A 19593-nucleotide genomic window follows, 5' to 3' on the forward strand; every position below is an offset into this window, starting at 1 on the left:
TTCAAGAATGGGATAACAGAGTTGAACATATGCCATATGCTTAACCCAGCTATTCATCCAATTTTGTTTAACTCATGCTATTTATACACTAAATGGAAAATCAACTTTTGATCTCCCACAGCTTGGTATCTACCATATGGACATACTCTACATTAAAAAAAAAAAAAAAAAAAAAGCAAAGCAGGGCCTGTTAACTCAACTAAACTCAAAAGGCTCCATAGTAGCATTTGCTAGACAAGAGTCCACCTAACAGACAAACTCCATGTTGAATTTCACAGTTGCTAATTCCAACATCTTGCCTGCTTATGAACAGTAATAATTTCATGGATGGCAGAAATCATGTTTATTATATGCTTTCAACAAATTCCATCAGGGTTAAAAAAAAAAAAAAATCTTAAGGGAAACAACTGTCTCTGGTCCTTTACAATGAAAGATATAAAATGTTGGCATTAAAAAGCCAATTCTTGATGCTATAGTGATGCAATGATGCTATAGTGATGCAATGATGCTATAGTGACCAGGTAGAAGTATTGGTAGTGCTGAAATCAGGCTCAGCACAGAATCATTTTAGAAACATCTTGAAGGAAGCCTAATACCACTTTCTTGTGTTATCAGCATGCTAACAGCACTAAATATATAATATAATAATAGATTATTATAGTTTATAATTACCTGGAAAATCCATTTATATCTTAAAAATCCCATCATTTATTTTAGTTTTTAAAAGGAAATTCCCTGAAATTTACTGGAGAAAGTTAAAAAAAAAGAAAAAAAAAAACAAGGGTTGGAAAGCTTACAGATACAGGCTTCTCTAAACAAAGCCTGCATGAATAATAAGAATTAAACTACAGCAGCAATCTGTCCCAGAGAAAAAAAATGCAGATTTAATCCATGTAGGCATATCTATGTCTAAGCTTTGTATTTGATTAATTTGCTAATATAGTTAATATCAATTCAGTAGAGACTCAAAGGAGGTAACTATCGAAACATCTTGTTTTCCTACTCTTAAACTACTTACTTATTAGCAAAGATCTATTTTTTTTTAAGCAAGCTAGTATTAGCAGCTTCACTTCTAGACAAAGGGACTGCAGTCCCCATGTAAAACAGGCTGAAGCATACAACAAGGTTTTAAAAAAATGTTGTGGGAATTTGATGATGTACTGTATAAATACAGCATGTGCTAACAATTTTAATTTGTTTCAAGTTATTAGATAGGACTTTCTGCTATAAAATACCATAGAACTCCTGCCGAAAGGTATTGCAGCAGGTACTGCAAAACAACAAAGTATCAAAACATATTCCTGGATAGAAATACATGTAATTGAGAATAACATGCTTTTACATTAATTGTTCCAGAATAAAATTCACTGTCTTCTGAAACAACAGCTGAATCTAGAAACTACTAATGAAAGCTGTTTCATCATTAGTATCTTTACAGGCATTTCCCTTTGTAGCATTTATTGCCTGTAATACCCACGTGAAACTATGTAAGTTCTAATCACACACCAGCACCGTACCACATTTATTGATCAAGCAGCACTAAAAAAAAAAAAAGAGTAATGAAAGGGTAATCCACTTATGGTTTATTAGAAAAATAATCTGCAATTTTTTGGGGATGCTTACTGTGAAGGTCAAAAACCAGGGACAAATACCACCTGTGGACAAGGTCACTGTAAACCAAGTGTAGGTATTTGACACTGGCAGGGGAAGATGAGAAATCTCACAGTGTTAAGTATGTATCAACTTCCTTTTCATAAGTAAATGACTCCAGCCTACAATACTGTCAATCCACACCTGCACTAGTATGCAATACTTCATTACACAGTTTGTTACTTTGATTTCAAAGCATCTTAAGCCTTCTTAGCTCTTAATTTTAGTACGCACCAGTAAAAGCCAGCATATTGAAGAACCTACCTCAGCACTTTTTCTTGTAAACTCAATAGTAACCAGAGAAGGTCACTGTATTCCTGAAATGCTTTCAACACCAGCGATGACAAGGTTTATCGAGCATTAAAGGCATCCTGTGTTGCCATTACTAATGCTGACTCTTCTGCCAATCCACTTAAATCTCTACCTTTCCACATAGGTACAGAGCTGCACCACAAAAAGAAAAGAAGTTGCCTTTTGGCACACCATGTCACGCAGATCTTGAGGCACTAAGTTCAGCATTATAGTATTTGTTTCCTATCCTACAGTCTGCAGTTATTTAAATACCAACTCCGATTCTATTATTTTTTAATGTATCATAACATTGTCTCTCACTCTGTAAACCACTTCATATTTTTTATAATCAACATTTCTCAGAGTTCCCTATTTGTTTTAATATAGAGTCTGCAAAAAAAATAGGAAGTAAAAACATCTTAAGCTTAAATGACATTCTAAAATATTTAACTCCCTGTTTCAGCCAATTTCTAAATAAAGAAGAAACTGGCTAAGACATTGAGTACAAAAGGCTTTTAAACAGATGTGGTTTTATTAAAGTTACTTTATATTTTATAACCTTCTCTCAGTATTTCAAAGTTCTCTGCTTTTTTAATTCTGCAATACCCATCACAGTATTTCTTGCCTACAGTAAAAAGCAACTAGCTCATTTTTAACTTCCCAACTGATTTTTTCCCCATTTCAACAGAAAGCACTCGAAGCAATTATGACTGTGGCCCTCCCTCTGTCAGAAAAACATCAGAATAATGCCTGTTTACTCAGTAACAGGTACTAAAAATTCTCTTCCAGGTTTAGGAACCTATGATTTGGTAATTGTACATAAATCACCACTGTAGAACTTACGCACCTCAGCGGATAGGTAACTACTTTCATTGCTTGAAATTAGTATTATCATATTCTTAAGCCAGTAATTGTAAACCAGCCAAAGGCTATGATTTTGAAGAACTTGCAGGTACTCCTTAAATCTTACACTACATAAAAACAGTGCATTAATAACGACTTACTTTGTTACTTCACTATTTGTCAATTAGTTAACATGAAATTCTCAAAATGCCAACGAAATGAAACATTTATATCAAAGAAAAGAGGCAAAAGAAACTGTTGAAATGCAAGCACTGTCGTGTCAGAGAAAGTTTTGCATTAACTGCAAGTGCTGCACAGAAACCAATAACAAAAGTTCTACTGTTTCATGGAGTGTGTGAATGCTCTGACGTAGCACAGTAAAAGCTGGTCTATTGAACCACTATGTACTGAACTGTGACTCTGAAAAGTCAATGGAAGCACAGTACCTGGATTAAACTGAGACAGACATCAGGCAATGTAAAGCTGCACAACCAACAGTCCTGACAGAAATGCCAGACACCAAGTGGAACATTGTGAGGTAAAAGCAGTAGCTTGGAGAACAAAGAGCAAAACTAAACTGTATTTCTGACTGCAGTCAAAAATATTGTAGGAGGAATTACACACACGACAGAATGAAAAAAATAATAGCACAATAGCACAAACACAGAAAATCCAAAACCAGAGATTAACAAACACCTAAACTGTTGAGTATAGAAACAGTACTGATCATATAGAACTCACTAAGCAAGTTACATGCAAGTAGAAATAATGACTGTGTAATGTCTCTTGGACTAGAGAGGTCCTGAGATAAACAAAAACCCAAAAAAAACCCCACTAGCATCAAAAAGTCCCTGTTGTAGGGCACAGAGCAGACCCTTCCATTGGATCATGCTTTTGTATTTTTTGCGATCAATTTTACACACACAAACAGTGAGCTTAACCTAAATTGTACCTCTCATAACAAACCTTTAGAACAGTATTTACATGACTGCTAATTTCTATTACCCAAAACATAAACTCACAGTAGTACTTCAACATGTAAATTACTAGTTACATTTGAATTGCCAATGATCCAGTCTGACTAGTATTACAAATGACATCCATCTTTCCAAGACTTCAAACCTTATTTTCTTACCTCACAGCAGCCATAAGATTCTCCCAGAATGCCTATTACATCATGACTAAAGTCTAGGTTAACAGCAATATTATAACACTAGGATTTTAACTAATGCTTTTTGTGTTTTATTTGTTATCATTTGTCCCTGTGCCTGCACCTCTATGTTGAGATCATAACTTCCTATATATGGTTACTAACACTGAAATACACTAGAGGAACCAAAGACTGCTGAACCAAAGTCTGAACTTCTGTTGGTTTGCCATGATCCATAAAGAAAAAGAGAAGGAACTTGTACTGAGAACATGCCTAACTAACTGAGGTAGCTCACTACATTAAACCCTCTCCCCCAGATAACCTCCTTCAAGTACCAGAAAGCCTTTGACAGACAAAAGGAGCTTTCAGTTATTTAGAATAAATAATGTGGTGTATTTAAAGAGGACATACAGGTGTCTCCTACATTTCGTAATATTTCATTGTTTTGTTTGGGGGGAAGGGGGCAGAGGAGGCTTTCTCAAAAATAACTTCAAGAAACAATCTATTTCCAATACCTGTAACATTTAGAAAATATACAATAAAAACATTCTTTGAAGAAACTCGGGGTATCTAGGAGAGAGGGGCATATTAAGCTACTTTGCTTAACAATGCTAAATAGAACAGCCTGCAGGCGTCTCCCTGCTGTGACCTTCTATTATTAACAAGCACATTGCTTCAGCAATAAATACACTGGATCCCCACAGCCCACAGATACACCAGCAACCAAGGGTGTCATTTTCTCAGGAAAAATAACAGGAAAGCAAAGGCCGGGAAAGTTAACATGGAACAGACAGATATGTCTGTACTACTCTTCCTCCAGGTGATACACTACAATTTGGAAATAATACCTAAAACCAAAGTTTTTGAAACCTACTGCTCACATGAAAATCTAAGACCTAGGATAATCATATTTTTCTCCAAAAACACTTCTCAGTGCAGAATCATAAGTACTGTAGAGTTCAAAAACAATCATGCAACAGAATCATGCTTCCCATTACCCAATCTCAACTGTTTCTCAATTCTGACGTGTTAAAAAACCATGCCAGGATTACAAAAGCAGCATTACTAAGTGATTCAGGTAGAGAAAAAATAAAATCTCTATAGTCTATAAAAAGCTGTTTCCTTCTCCTTTGCAGATCAGAATTTAAGTATTGCAATTAATAATATAAATGCATTAAATGTAAGATGTTTACAGAGTGTTTTAGATGTAATTTCTCACAAAGTATTATCTTGAAGCTAGTTATATGGCAACATGCCTTTAATCATCAGATATCCCTTGAAATACATAGCTTGCCTTCTTGCTAATTAATATATGGCCTTTGCCCTGTCTTTCCCCAACCATTCATCCTCTCACAAAGAAGAAAAAATAGTATGCCACACAACAAAAAAAAAGATAAAACTATTGTGATGCTATATCCCTATTTTAATTTCAACAAATACTATCTGAAATACTTGGCTTTTGCCTTTTTTTTTTTTTTTGTCAGACATCATAAATTTAAACATTGCTGGTTTCGACAAATAATTAAATATTCAAAAAGTGCAGGTAATTAAGACTACCAAAAATTAGAATTGAGTAAGAAGTCAGCAATTATAGACTGCATGTATTTTACCAGATCTGCAATGGACTCTAATTAAACACATATTAATTGCCCTAATCTTCTTAGGCAAGTAATAAATTGGAAGAGCTGATTAATGCACTGGATTTAGTTCAGCTTGTTAAATCTGACAACCTGGCAAAGGAAGGCTATCTTGAAAAGCTCTTTTAGCTAAGTAATTGGAATTTTACTCTCAGTAATTTGCCATTCCATAATAAGAGCTATTTAGTATATTGACTCTTCATCAGTGTTTTTTTTAAATACATACTAGTTACATTGAAACAGTACCATTATGCTGCTCATAAAGATTATGAAAAATTATGAACTTTGACCTTTATTGTCCATCAAAAGACACTTTCACTCTGAACACAAATTAGTGTATTTCCTTGTAGGCAATAAATCCTAATTAATTTTAATTCTAGAAGCTGCTAATAACATTTTAGAAAGTCCATATGGACCCATTAAGTTTTCTATACAATTCATAAAGCCAGCAACTAAACCAGTTTTTTCTGCTGATGACTCCTGGAATACAACGAAACACCAGTATCCAAAGAGCTTCAATCTCTCCTCTCTTTTTTACCTATTTATGCAAACACTTCTCCACATACACATGACAAGGGAGTGTAACATCTTTGTAGTATCAGCCATTAAAAAAAACAGAGAAGTTTAGAAACCTGCAGGTAGAGATTTTAAAGGTCTGATATCTCTCCAGCATAGTTGCTTACTCCTAGCTTATAACATGGAAAAATGCATCAAGTTTTGCTTAAAAATAAGTAGATGTAGATGAACATAAGAAAAAAAAAATCTTCCTTGCGAAAAAAGCAGCAAGTAAAGAACAGGGAACCAGAAATTTTTATACTTGAAAAATGTTTTGAAGTATTTCATGAAAGTTGAAACAGCTTTTCATATGTCCTAGAAAATGTGAAGGTATATAAAGCCTTTCACATGAAGAAGCTTAGAAAGTCATGTGTTCCAAATCAAGTTCAGTCAGAAAAAAAAAAAATCCTAAATATAAAAACATCTCACTGCCTTCCAATTTTTATTCCGTACTCCTCAGAACTGACATTCCATACTTCTCCCAAGAACCTCTAACTTCCAGGATCTACATTTAAAATTTGTTACTCTTCTGTTAGCAAAAATCTAGTGTTCATACACCTTGAAAATCAGTCACAGTGAACCTGAAATCTATCCTTTATTCCTTAAGTGTAGTATCAACTAAGGAGTCAGCCAGACATCAGTTTTGAGCAGCAACATGATTTTCGTAACTGAGCTTTGACACTTATAATAAGCAAAATACCAAAAAGTTAATCAGATAATACTAGAGTACCAATAAGCCATGGAAGGAGACATGAAAGTACCTCAAAGAACTGTCAAACTCAGACGTCTCAAATATTTCCTACCCATTCTTCAGGATACAGTGCAATTTACTGCTTATCATTGAGGTCCCTAGCACAGGAGAAATTCTTTACTGTGAGGGTGGTGAGGCACTGGAGCAGGTTGCCTATAGAAGCTGCGGATGCCCCATCCCTTGAAGTGCTCTGAGCAACCTGGTCTAGTGGAAGGTGTCCCTGCCCAGAGTAGTGGGGCTGGAAGTAGATGCTCTGTAAAGTCCCTACCAACCCAGACCATTCTACGATTCTATGATTGGATAGACAGGTGGCACTCAATTTCAGCTCTCATCCTCAGTAGTCTTCATGAAGGAAACAGTACTTTACCATCATGATACTGAGTTTTAGTAAGTGGTATATTCTTTTTCCATTGGTTGTGTATTACTTGCAACAAAAGGGTTGGGGCTTGTGCCTGAGGCTCCCGTGTACTACTACAAGAAGTCCTCAGTAGAAAACCAATTCCAACTACTTTCCAGTTGATGGCATTAACCATTTAAAGATGTGTTACACTTGTTAGCTGCACATATGTTATGAGAAGAAATTCCATATGTGAACTTGAGGTGTCTAACAGAGAGACCTCCAAGGCTTATAAAAATACACATGATGAGAAAAGCCCTCAAATTTCAGGATTTGCATAACTGAAAGCAAAAGAGAAATGGAATTCTAAAAAACCTCAACTTCCTAGCACAGTATCAGTTCAGCACTGCTGAACATAAACTTACATTTGAAATATGACAAATATCCAGTTTGTGATTTGCCTGCGCTCCATTCATTGCTTCAGAAGACATACCGCAGCTTTATCAGTGGCAGAATATCATTTGTTACAAATCAGTACTGAACAGGGAAAGCCACTCAATGTTACTTAGTTAAGTAAGAAAATGAAGTGGACCATGAGAGTTGAAAAATTCTTGGTGAAAAAGAACTACTCAGATGACAGGATGTGCCTCATCTGTCAGGAGCAAAAAGCCAGTGACTACAACTTCTGGTCCAGAAGGTGCTGGGTTCTGTCTCGCTTGAAAGAAAGAAACAGTAACTGGAAAAGCAGAAGTCTGACAGAAGTTCCTATCTTTTTTGTATGATTTGTTCGCATTTTTGTAACACATTACCAAAAACAAAATTAATCCCAAATTAAATCCTGAAAATAATAAAGTATTTTAGGTAGAGCAATGAGCTAAATACACAGATTCTGGAAAGTACACAGGAACAGAGAGCATGAAGTCATTTAGACCAAAGCATCTATAAACACTTCGTTTCAGTTCAACAGACTACAATATCTTCTGGTAAACTGAAATCAATTAAAAGCTAGAATCTGCATTTTGTAAAGCAAATCAAAGACACTAGGAGACCTTGTTTTCTGCCCTACAGACTTTCTAACAAAAAAACCCACAGTCCAAAACCATTGGGTTTTGTGATTAAAAAAAAGTCTACACTTATCTTCTCAGCACTTTTCTACCATCTTTCTCCATATTTATGCAGGCAGTACAAAACTTAACTTCAGCATTTCCTGTCAACATTAAAACCTAAAATCCTGACAAGCACATGACAAAGTCTTGTGGTTGAAGATGCTATGTATTTAAATTTTCATGATATCACACTTTCCAAATGTTACAAGCATACAAATCAAACGTATGTTCTTATTGTTGCCAAAGAGCTTTCTAGAAAAAGAAAAAAAAGAAACACCTACAAGATTTCCAGTTTTCATTGACTTATCTCTCATTTTCTGCACATATCTGAACTTCACTCTTTTGGCCCTTGAAATTGAAACCTACAAAAAAACCTTGTTGAAGAGATTTTCATAAAATTCTTTAATGTTTCCCAAGTAATATTTGCAAGCTACAGAGACTGATAACGAACTACCAGTCCCCTCTCAACAACTTCTTCAGGATCTCTCTGCACTCTAAATAGACATGTTATCTATACTAAAAGTGAGTTCTTTTGAAATACATGCTTCTGTAATTACCTAAGTGTTTCAGGTCTTACTGTTATTATAAAAGCAGCAAGCAAAGACTTCTGTATATTTCACTTAATTATGCCTGTCCTTAGAAAAGGTGAACATTTTAAAACTTAATTCCATTTTTCTCCCCCTACATCACATTAGAACACCTATCATTTTAAAGGTTGTAATTATTTCATTATTTTTAAAAAATTGACACCTCTTCTGAATTTTAGTAATTTCATTCCTTTTTCTTTTTAAGATATGTTTTAAATCCTTGTGTTTTGCGTAACTGGTGAACCACAAGATGATATTCAGGCATAGTGCTGAATTCCATGCCAATACATAGTCATCTTTAGCTTCAGCACAGTTAATGAAGTACTTAAAGGTAAACAGTAGTAATATTTCCTAGATCACACAGAACTTGAGCACAGACCATAATTTCCCCTCCTTCAGGTTCACATGTACAGGCAAGTAGTGTCAGACAGAGGGAAATACAACAATCCTGTAATATCCAATAATAATCCTGATCATGGGCAGCATCAAAAGGAGCAGGGCCAGCAGGTCAAAGGCGGTGACTCTCCCCCTCTACTCTGCTCTTGTGAGACCCCACCTGAACTGCTGAGCACAGTTCCAGTGCCCCCAACACAAGAAGAACACAGAAATGTTGGTGCAAGTCCAGAGGAGGGCCACAAAGTCGGTAAGAGGACTGGAGCACCTCCCTTACACAGCCAGGCTGAGGGAGTTGGGGCTGTTCAGCCTGGAGAAGAGAAGGCTGCATGGAGGCCTCAATGCAAACCCTTCGGTATCTGAAGGGGCCTACAGGGAAGCCAGAGAGGGACTCTTCATCAGGAGCTGTAGCGATAGGACAAGGAGCAGTGGGTTCAAATTGAAAGGGGTTAGAAATTAGGGAGAAATTCTTTATGTGAGGGTGGTTAGGCACAGGAACAGGTTGCCCAGGGAGGTCATGGGTGCCCCAATCCCGGGAGTGTTCAAAGTCAGGCTGGATAAGGCCTTGAGCCACCTGGTCTAGTGGGTAGGGACTAGATGATCCTTAAGCTCCATTCCAACCCCTAAATATTCCATGATGATAAGACACACTGCCAGGAACTGGCAGGGCTGTGGGATGAAGGAACTAGCAAAGTTTGGCCTTGGGTTTTTTCTAAAAGAAACTTGTAAATCTACAGCACAAGTGACAGAGGTTCAACTAACATACTAAAAAATTCAAAACCTTTCTACTTGAATATTTAATACACAATTTCACTTGTGTTTTACCCTTTTCTAAGTATTTGTTTTAAACATTCATCTGAGACATCTCAATGCAACAACATGACTTTTCTCCTCCCCCATGGAACAGCTCCTCACATCTGCGAAGTCCAGAGCTCCAACAGAGCACTAACAAACTGTGTGTAAAATAATCACCTTCAGACAGTTTGATGGCAAGTTAATTTTTGCTATGACAGACTAATCTTTGAAGGAGGCTGTTTGTTTTTTTTTTTTTAATAGTGATTCACCTTAGTTCATCCCATCAATTTCTATTGATTAAGTGCACATGTGCATCATCTCCAGTGTGCATGTACACAGACATCTTCCAGTATTCAAGACTCAACAGTTAGAAATCCTGACAAAATCCAACAACCACAAATTTTAAGAGACGTAGCCCATTTGACACATTGTACAAAGATATCAGAGACCACTACAAACCTCATTAATTTCTACTCCATCTGCAAGATGTTTTCTCAACACAGAACTACAGATACTTCTAAAACTACATTGAAACAAATTCCCCACCCAAAGGTGGGATTCAAAAAATAAATGTAGCAGATGCCGAGCAATTTCTTTAAATGCACTACTGCAAGGCAACCTTACACAATGATGAGAACGATTGTAAGAGAACCTAAAGGAAAGGAACAAAATTAGTTATCTTGTAACAAGGCAAAGTAAAGTTGTTGCTTGGCAAATGACCTACAAATTAATATTTCTTGCAGGCCTTAATATTTCTTGTAGGCTTTAATATTTCTTGTAGGCTACGGTCTGACTACTTTGAAATAGTATAAAATAAAAATCATTAATTGCTTGCAGCCACATGATTGCAACAAGGAAATATTAGAAACTCAGCATACAAATTCAGTCAAAATTTTACTTTTACTTTACAGTGTAAACATATCAAAACAATGATATGTTTACACTGTTTGGATCCAACAGCCCATTGTAAACTTACTTTTGTATTACATTCTGTAAGCTGAGCATCATACCCAATTCACTTTTCATCTTTTCTCTGTTGACACGGCACTCAGCCAAATATCGGAGAGCCTAAAAGAAAGAGAACCACAGCAGATCAGCAATACATCCAGTACGTTATCATTCATTTCTGCCAGTGCACATCTGCAAAACAGTCACAGAGGCAGTTCTAGTAGGAAGAGAAAGAATTATCACCTACTATGAACATCAAAAAATTATTTTATTCTTACAAATACACAGAAAGCACAGAATATCTAAGCTATGAGAAAAGGTTGAGAGACTGGGTTTGCTTTTACCAGCTGAGAGCCTAAGGGACAATCTAACAGCTGTCTACAGCTATGCAAGAAGCCTTTACAAAGATGGTAAAGCCCAACTTTCCTCTACAGCAGCAGACAAAGGGGAGCAGCCACAAACTGTAGCTTGTGTTCAAATCAGGTATTACAAAAAGCTTTTTTCCTCTGAAGGTAGTACAACACTGGAACAGATGACCTAGTAGAACTGCAGAATGAATGAGACAAAGCTACAACTGACCTGACTGAGTGCTGGTGACAGTCCCAATTCAAACAGGAGACTGAAGTGAACGACTTCCAGAAGTCCCTTCCAATAAACATTTATGTGACCTGAGATCTAAAGTAATTTTTATACATGTTGCTTCCAGAATGATTTCCATCAATTCTGTGGACTTCTCCAGTACTAGAAACCTCACCACCACCAAGTTCCTACTGTCCACAGAAAGAGGTCTAGCACATATATAAGCTTTTGAAGACTAATTGCAATTTCACCATTCCACGCAGAAGTAAGAATACAAGCAGCAGCAAGCTTCTTAGCTTACTGTGACCTAAATTGGGAATTTATACTTATTTGTTGCCCAAAGTTTTGTTTACTTGACTTTCAAGGTAGATTCCTTGCACAATTTTACACTGTTGACCCCAGTCAGTAACTGTATATTCATACGATCCTCCTAACATAACATTCTTCCAATCAAAATGTCAGTCCTCCTTTTCATGAGACATTTTGTTTGTGCTGAGAAAGTTTGCATAGAAGGAGACTCCAAAAGTGTTTTACTGATGTAAGTACAAGAACTGCACTTGAAAAATCCTGCAACACACAAATGCAATGATTTATAAAATGGGGTTTGTGACACAAGGTTTAGTATAGTCATGTAGTAGTTACACTGCTCCGTAACTGCTTTAAAAATAACATGCCCCTTAATCCCTTCAGAAATGGAGGACTAATCTTCGGGGTTTGTTTTTTCCAAGTCATCTTCAGCACATTTTAGGTAAAATTAACAAGACTGTTTTATTGCCTTTCAAGAAACTCTGGCTGCTGTCTGGCATGATAAGAACTTTAGATGTGATTTTTGTTATTTCCTGATGTGGGCCAGTATCAACAGTTGCAGCTTATAAATGTTCTAAATCCATTTATTATCTGACTTTTCAACGATGAGGAAATACCTGAATGATAGCCCTCAACTAACCTGCATGCTACGAAATGTATCCTTGCCGGTGTAACAAGTTTCTCATTTTTATTACTCTCTGTTCTGGCAATTTAGTAAGGGTGCAACTCAGCTGGATAAAGAAAAACCTATTCTCTTAACAGCTAATTTTTTGAATCACAACTCAGGCAGTCTCCATCTGTTACATACTCTTACCACACAAATGAAACTTTCACCAAAATAAGACTAAAGTCATGAGATCAACTTAACTGACTCAACTTTTCAACACCAGGAAGTTCCCATTCCTCCTGCCTCTCATGGGAGATACAAAGGTCTGAACCTTCAGTAAAGTGAGATAATTTACACCTATTAAATCCAGTATACAGAAAGCATAGGAAAGGTTATTTTTATGAACTTTGGCTCAGCTTCTGTTCAGCTAAACACTTATCTATGTTAGCTTTAAGGCTCACAAGTAAGATCATCATAATCAAGAGGACTACCTTCATACTTTAATATAAAATACACTGTTGCCAATCTTAATAAAAAGATATCTTTGATGGGTTTTATGTGAAATATTGAAGTAGTTCCTTAACGTCAGGGTTCTATTCTATAAAATTTTAGTCCAAATTCAAGAGGGGAAAAAAAAAAGTAGTATTGCCTGCATTACTTCTAATTTTTTAAATTTAAATCATTCAAAACTTTCAGCATTTGAAGAGTATCATAAAGAATTCCTGAAATCAAGACTAGAGAAAACTAGAAATATATATAAAATATATATCACTTCTTCATCAGATACAAAAAAATGACTGAGCTGAAACTGCACATGGGGAGAAAAACACCCTCCCTGAGGAGTTCTACGACACATCAAAAAATTTAAATATGGAACTATTACGATTCATATAGATCATTACAATTTCAAATACAGGAACCACTGAGTAGTACGAGAAGAAATTTAAAGTCAGTGCAGCACACTCCTTTATTAGGTACACATTTAATGGAAGATCATTACGTTTAATGATCCCCATTCAAATGGAAGCACTTTTTGACCAACAGGATGACTACAAAAACAAAAAGACTTTTCAGAATGGAAAAATACAAAACAGGAAGTCTAAAAAGTTGTCAGCAAAGATATTTAAACCTTCAGAACCTAAGCAGTTCAAGAACTCATGAACACAAGGAGTCTGAGTAGCAGACCAGAACATGTTTTTACAGTAAACTGATCAATTTCTCATTGCAGCCACATCCTGGTCTCCTCTAAATGCTGATTCTTAATCCATTCTTAACTGTTAGGTTATCACTACACGGAACAACCCATCTGCCTCCCATCCTCACCCAAGGAGATTTCCTTTCAACACAACTTGAGTACTATCAGGGGCTGTGGAACCACACTGCAAACTGAATTAGTCTTCATCACTCTTGACAAAGACAGTCCTTTTATGTAGAACTAATTTTTGTAACATGATGAGAGACTGATTTCTGAATCTCATGCAGGCAGTGAGAATACAAAGTCCAACATAATAAAGGAAGGAAAAAGACAGTGGGACATCCAGACAAGACCTTCTGTTAAGATCACAGCCTAAGGAAACTACACTGGGAAGAAAACCAATGCAACACACTCCCAAGAACAATAAACTCAACTCTTAAGTTCTCCCACTGAAGAAAATTATAGTCTGCCAAATGCTATGGCAAGGCTAACCTAAAATAAAATTAGCAAGACACAGGTTTCCTGGCTTATGGGACCTCCTTCCCCTAACCCAGAAGAAATCAGAGTCACTAAAGTCATTTCAAGAAGTCCACCAACATCCACTATGAAAGCAACACAAATGAAAAAAAAAGAACTATGGTACAGAGAAGTCCCAGTGATATAAAGAATAATGTATAACTTTCATGTAAAAGCCAGAGCTCTTTGTTCTTTCACATTCTTTACAATTCAATAATGACATAATTGAAAAAAAAAGAGCACCACATAAATTTCAGTAACTTAAAATCTTAGAAGTCTAATTCAACTCCTGAAATTACTAAATTCTGACTTTCATTTCTCCCATTTCTAAGCAAGAAATACATTTTTCAAGTTAATACTACAATTGAGGATAAGAAATCAGGACTTCAGCATTTATGATTTAGAATGAGAAGAAATGGGCAAAAGCTGAAACAAGTTCTGTTAGATATTGATGGATTTTGGGTTGGTTGGTTCTTTTGGTTTTGAGAGGGTTTTGTTTGTTTTTAATACCACAAGCACTGGAACAGCGTGCCAGAGAGGTTATGGAATCTCCATCCTTCAAGGTGCTTAAGATCAAGTGGACACAATCAACCATGAACTGTGATATGAGTGCACCTAATTTTGGGCATGGGATTGGACTACATCACCTCGGGAGGTTGTTTCTAACCTAAGTTATCCTATGATTGGATTTTGTTTTTATGAGTATCAAATCACTATCCATATTTACCGAGCTCTATGACCTCATCTTAAGAAAGAGATTTAAGGGTCCTTACCTCCCTCCACACAAAAAGTGAAATAGCTATATTAGGGAAAAAATGCAAAGTAAATTAATATCTTTAAAAAATCCCCTGGAACAATGTGTCATTTTTGAAATACATGGTTTTTAAAAAAACACATGTAATGACTATCAACACAACATAAAACCAGGCATCATTTTTCACATTTTTACTTGTTTAAACAGCTTTGTTTGTAAACTGCTTCTTTAAACAACTTATTTAACAAAGTTTAAAAATGCCCTACCAACACAGAAATTTATCTCCAGAATACTTACTAGTAAAGCTGAATGAACAACTGGAGGGTTGGGATGGTCCAAAAACAGAATAAGACCTGGCAGGCATCCTTGATCCTGAACAATGGCCCGTCTGTTCAATGGATCAGCTGCTAGATCTCGGAGTTGGTTAACCACAGATAGTGCATCAGGCTCCTCACTCATAGCAGAATTCATCTTTTCTGCACCATTCATACAAAATACCTGCTGAAAAAAAAATTATTACTACTACCATAACATTTATCATCAATTAAAACATAGGCAAGAAAAAGCACAAAGGCACTGATTTGTTCTAAACAAAATGATATAAAAAACCCAAGGACTAGAATTCATGGAAGGTGGATGGAATTGGTAAGGATGTGGGTCTTGAAATTTATAAACTGGAAATCTAAACTTCCTATGCAGACAACAGGTATATTTGGTTATTAGGATTTTTATTTGTTTTCTATATGTCATTTCAGACCAGTCAATCTTCATGGGAGTATTGTGTGTTGGTTCTTTTTCGTTACACTAGTGACAAATTTTTTAACAAATCGAGTTTTCCCACAAGGCACCCTAGAAGTCTATAAACATCCCTCTGTGTAAACGTGTAAAATCAAAGTATTTTCAGAGTAGCTTTGGCAATCAAAAAATTTTACAGAAAAATGAACCACAAAAGTCAACAAAATATTAACAGTGCATCAAGAACAGCAAACATTAAGCTTTTTTCTTCATCTATATATCAAACAACTAGTGTAAAGCCATACATTCAAAGGCAGAAAGGGCTTCAGAGCTTGGGTTTGAGTTGTTTTTCCTCCTTTTCACGAGTATCCCTCGATAAAAAGAGGGCAAGCAGGTCATGCCTTGCTCCAGTCGAAGTCCAAGCCACCAGATCAATTTCAAAGGACACACGTGTCAGCTTGAGAATATCAGATTTCAGAGTTGTTTAATAATAACTACTTAACAGGCAACAAAAGCTTAGGTTTGCTCAGAGGAAATGCTAAAATCTTGGTGCAAAAAAAATAGCTTCTTTGTGCCTCTGAAACTACTAAATGCTAACTGTAGTCCTGGTTGTTGCCAGTACCAACTCAGCCAAGTGATTTAAGGCACAAAAGTGGGAGTGAATACATATTGTTAATTTGTTAAATCACTCATTTTCCCCCAAATAAATTTTTTAAGTGATCACATTCTTTTAACATCATTTGCCAACATTACATAATTTTTCCTCACTGAAGGTCGGCCTCTGAGGAACATAAATTGTCAAAAACAATGAACCAGAAACATGCATTTGGATTATGATAATTTCTGACATTTTCACAGAGAAAATGCTGTTAACCTCTAAGTCAACGCTTCCTACTTCAGGAAAGAGAGTGCTAGAATGAAAAGTACAAGGCCAAAGATTATTGGCCAGACTATTTTTGTTGACTATCAGAAATCAAAAAGATATCAACTGGGAGATACAGCAGCTCAACCAATATAAGTTTGTGTTGCCAAAGGCAAAAACTCTAAACAAACCAAAAAAAACCACAGAAAACCCACAAACCTCAGCAAACAAAGCCACCAAACAAACAAACCCAAAGCAACTCTGTTGAGTGTTATTAACTATTTTCCATAGTACACAAAGGAACTTATTCAAAACTTAAAAATCAAGTCAGGTGTGGAACTGATGCTAATCAAGTCTCTGACTTCTAGGTCTGTGTCCCAAGCACCGTATCATTCCTACACTCTCTCCATCCTGATCACATTTTGCCTTTTCCTTCTAATCCTCTGAAACCACCCCCCACAAAATCAAGTTGTTCTACCCTCTCCTATTCCATTAGGCCACGCTCATCTGAAAGGAGCTGCAAAAAAGATGGAGAGGGACATTTTACAAAGGCATATACTGACAGGACATGGGGTAATACCTTTAACCTGAAAGGGGGTAGGTTTGGATTAGATATTGGAAGAAATTGCTGTAAGGGTGGTGATGCACTGGAACAGGTTGCCCAGAGAAGCTATGGATGCCCCATTCCAGAAGTGTTCAAGGCCAGGTTGGATGGAGCTCTGAGCAACCTGGTCCAGTGGAAGGTGGCCCTAACCAGAGGAGAGGGGCTGGAACCAGATGTTCTTTAAGGCCCCTTCCAACTCAAACCATGACGTGATTCTGTGTTATCCCCAGACTCTTCTCCATCTCTCCTAAACCTCAGCTCCAGGGACCCCTGAAATCCTCACCCCTCTCCATGACCTGCAACAACGACTTCCATCAAAACTCGCGCCCCTGCCCTCCTCCCGGAGTTTTTTAATTAAAAACATAAGGTGGTCTAAAAATTTACAGTAAGTTATCTAGCATACAGGAGTCCGGCAGAGCAGCGAGACAGGTGCCTGCTCCTGTCTCCTCTTCGTAGCTTTGAGATCACAGCCTGACCCAGGCACCGCAGCTCTAGCTCTCTGCCGCTCTCCCCCTCCGCTCTGTGCCCTCGTCGGGGCGGCCCTGGAGAGGAACCTCCACAGCCCCGCTACCAGCCCTCCCCAGGCGGCCGAGGCCTCAGCCCGGCTGGGACCAGGCCCCGGGACTCAGCTTCCAGGCCCCGTGGTCGGCGGAGACTCAGCCCCGCAGCCACCGGGCAACGCGAGCTCCGGGATGTATGTGGAAAGCAGAGGAGATCTCGGGCCGCACACGCCGCCTCTTCACGGCCCTTCCCGGCGCGGCCTGTTCCCCTCCCCGGCAGAGCCGTACCGTCGCAGAAGCCGTCCCCGGGCGGGCTAGCAGCTCAGCCCCGCGCCCCCATGTCCCGCGGGGCAGCGCGGCCTGCGGAGAGCGGCGGGGGGAGCCGCGGGGGGAGCACCAGGACGAGCGCGGCCGCACCACCCACCGGAGCCCGCTCTGACCCGGCACCGCGCAACACCGCGCAGCGCGATTGGCGCCTGCCGAGCGAGACTCTCCGCCAACCGCGGAGTGCTTTGTTCCCGGGGGGGCGCGGTACAGGCTGGGAGGTGTAGTCCGAGGGCTGTAGTCCAGAAACACACCGCCCCGCGCAGCTCCATTTGGTTTGGATTTTTTTTTTTTTTTTCTCCAAAGACGGTTACCGCCAGAAATTGAATTTACTGCTGAAATAAAGTGTGGCGTGTACTGTAAAACACTATAGTGTGAACCACACCTGATGCTGCATGGACAGAGAGTGCCTATCCCCTCGTTTGGAACCCGAAGTGGGTATTCCCCACTCCATGAGACACCGACAATTAAATTTGGTTTAATATAGGACCAAGGCATTTTTAAGGCTGAAAAAAACCTCTAACAGCACCAGGTTCAACATCTTGATCCTTTAGAACGGTTTGGGTCCCCATACTCTCCAAGTCACAAAGGTTTCCCGCTTCCTCCACGTCACCCTCGCACCCTATTTTGAAATGCTTGAGTAAAGTTTTCAGTGAAGTTTCTAAAGCTAAAAACACCCGCTAAGTAAACCTGAAATCAATTCAGCACGAAGAAACTCTCCCCGAGTTCCCCTCTTTCCCGCAGCCCCCTCTGCCCCACAGCGATCCCGACTTCCCACCCGGTTCCCGCAGCAGTCCTGGCCGTCCTTTCCACAACGTTTTAATGGGATACAGCCGACACCACCCAAGCAGCCACCGGCGGTGCCGCAGCCGACAGTCGCACCCCAGGGAGCCGCAGGCCGCCAGCAGCCGCCGGGCAGCGCCAGCAGCCACCGCTGGGACTGCAGATCCTAGGAACAGCCCCCCAGCCACCGCTCGGGCGCTGCTCCAGGCGGACACGGCAGTGCTGGCTCGGCAGTGACAAAGGAGGGCCGCTGCCGTTCCCCACCTCCTCAGAATCACGGAATCAGTGGGGCTGGAAACGACCGCTGAGATCATGGAGTCCAGCCTGTGACCGAACACCACCTTGTCAACTAGACCACGGCAGTGAGTGCCACATCCAGTCTTTCTTAAACACCTCCAAGGATGGTGACTCCACCACCTCCCTGGGCAGCCCATTCCAACGTTTCATCACCCTTTTTGTGAACAAATGCCTCCTGATGTTCAACCTGAACCTCCCCTGGCACAGCTTGAGGCTGTGTCCCTGCTCGCTAGCTGCCTGGCCCATGAGACCGACCCCCACGTGTCCGCGGCACCGGGACCGGAACTCCCTACCCCCGGCAGCGCCCCGGGGTCCCGCCCCTATTGGAGGGCACATGTCACGTGACCACGCGAGGGGGCGGGGCGGCTCCCCCGCCCGCTGCCGGCTCGGCGCCTGCCGGGTAGCGCCTCCCCCCCGCAGCGCGCGCCATGTCCCGCCTCCCGCGCCCGCCGCCGCGCCTGCGATTGGCCCGGGCGGCGCCGAGCCGG

The 19593-nt window shown here is 39.2% G+C and overlaps 1 protein-coding gene across 2 annotated transcripts in view; it reads right to left on the reverse strand.

Moving 5' to 3' along the window:
• ARMC1 (armadillo repeat containing 1) overlaps nt 1–18538 on the reverse strand; it is a 34746-nt gene extending 16208 nt beyond the window's left edge. Inside the window, exons 1-3 of one of the 2 annotated variants that reach the window (XM_032126555.1) lie at nt 17990–18538; nt 15298–15501; nt 11072–11163 (exon numbers count right to left, since the gene is read on the reverse strand). In XM_032126555.1, the coding sequence (XP_031982446.1) occupies nt 11072–11163; nt 15298–15501; nt 17990–18523 (830 nt within the window). In that variant the 5' untranslated portion in view covers nt 18524–18538. The remainder of the gene's footprint in view (nt 1–11071; nt 11164–15297; nt 15502–17989) is intronic. The other variant, XM_032126566.1, reaches the window with a different exon arrangement.
• Nucleotides 18539–19593: the final 1055 nt, after the last annotated feature.

This window comes from Corvus moneduloides, chromosome 1 (genome assembly GCF_009650955.1).
Source record: "Corvus moneduloides isolate bCorMon1 chromosome 1, bCorMon1.pri, whole genome shotgun sequence".
NCBI lineage: Eukaryota > Metazoa > Chordata > Aves > Passeriformes > Corvidae > Corvus > Corvus moneduloides.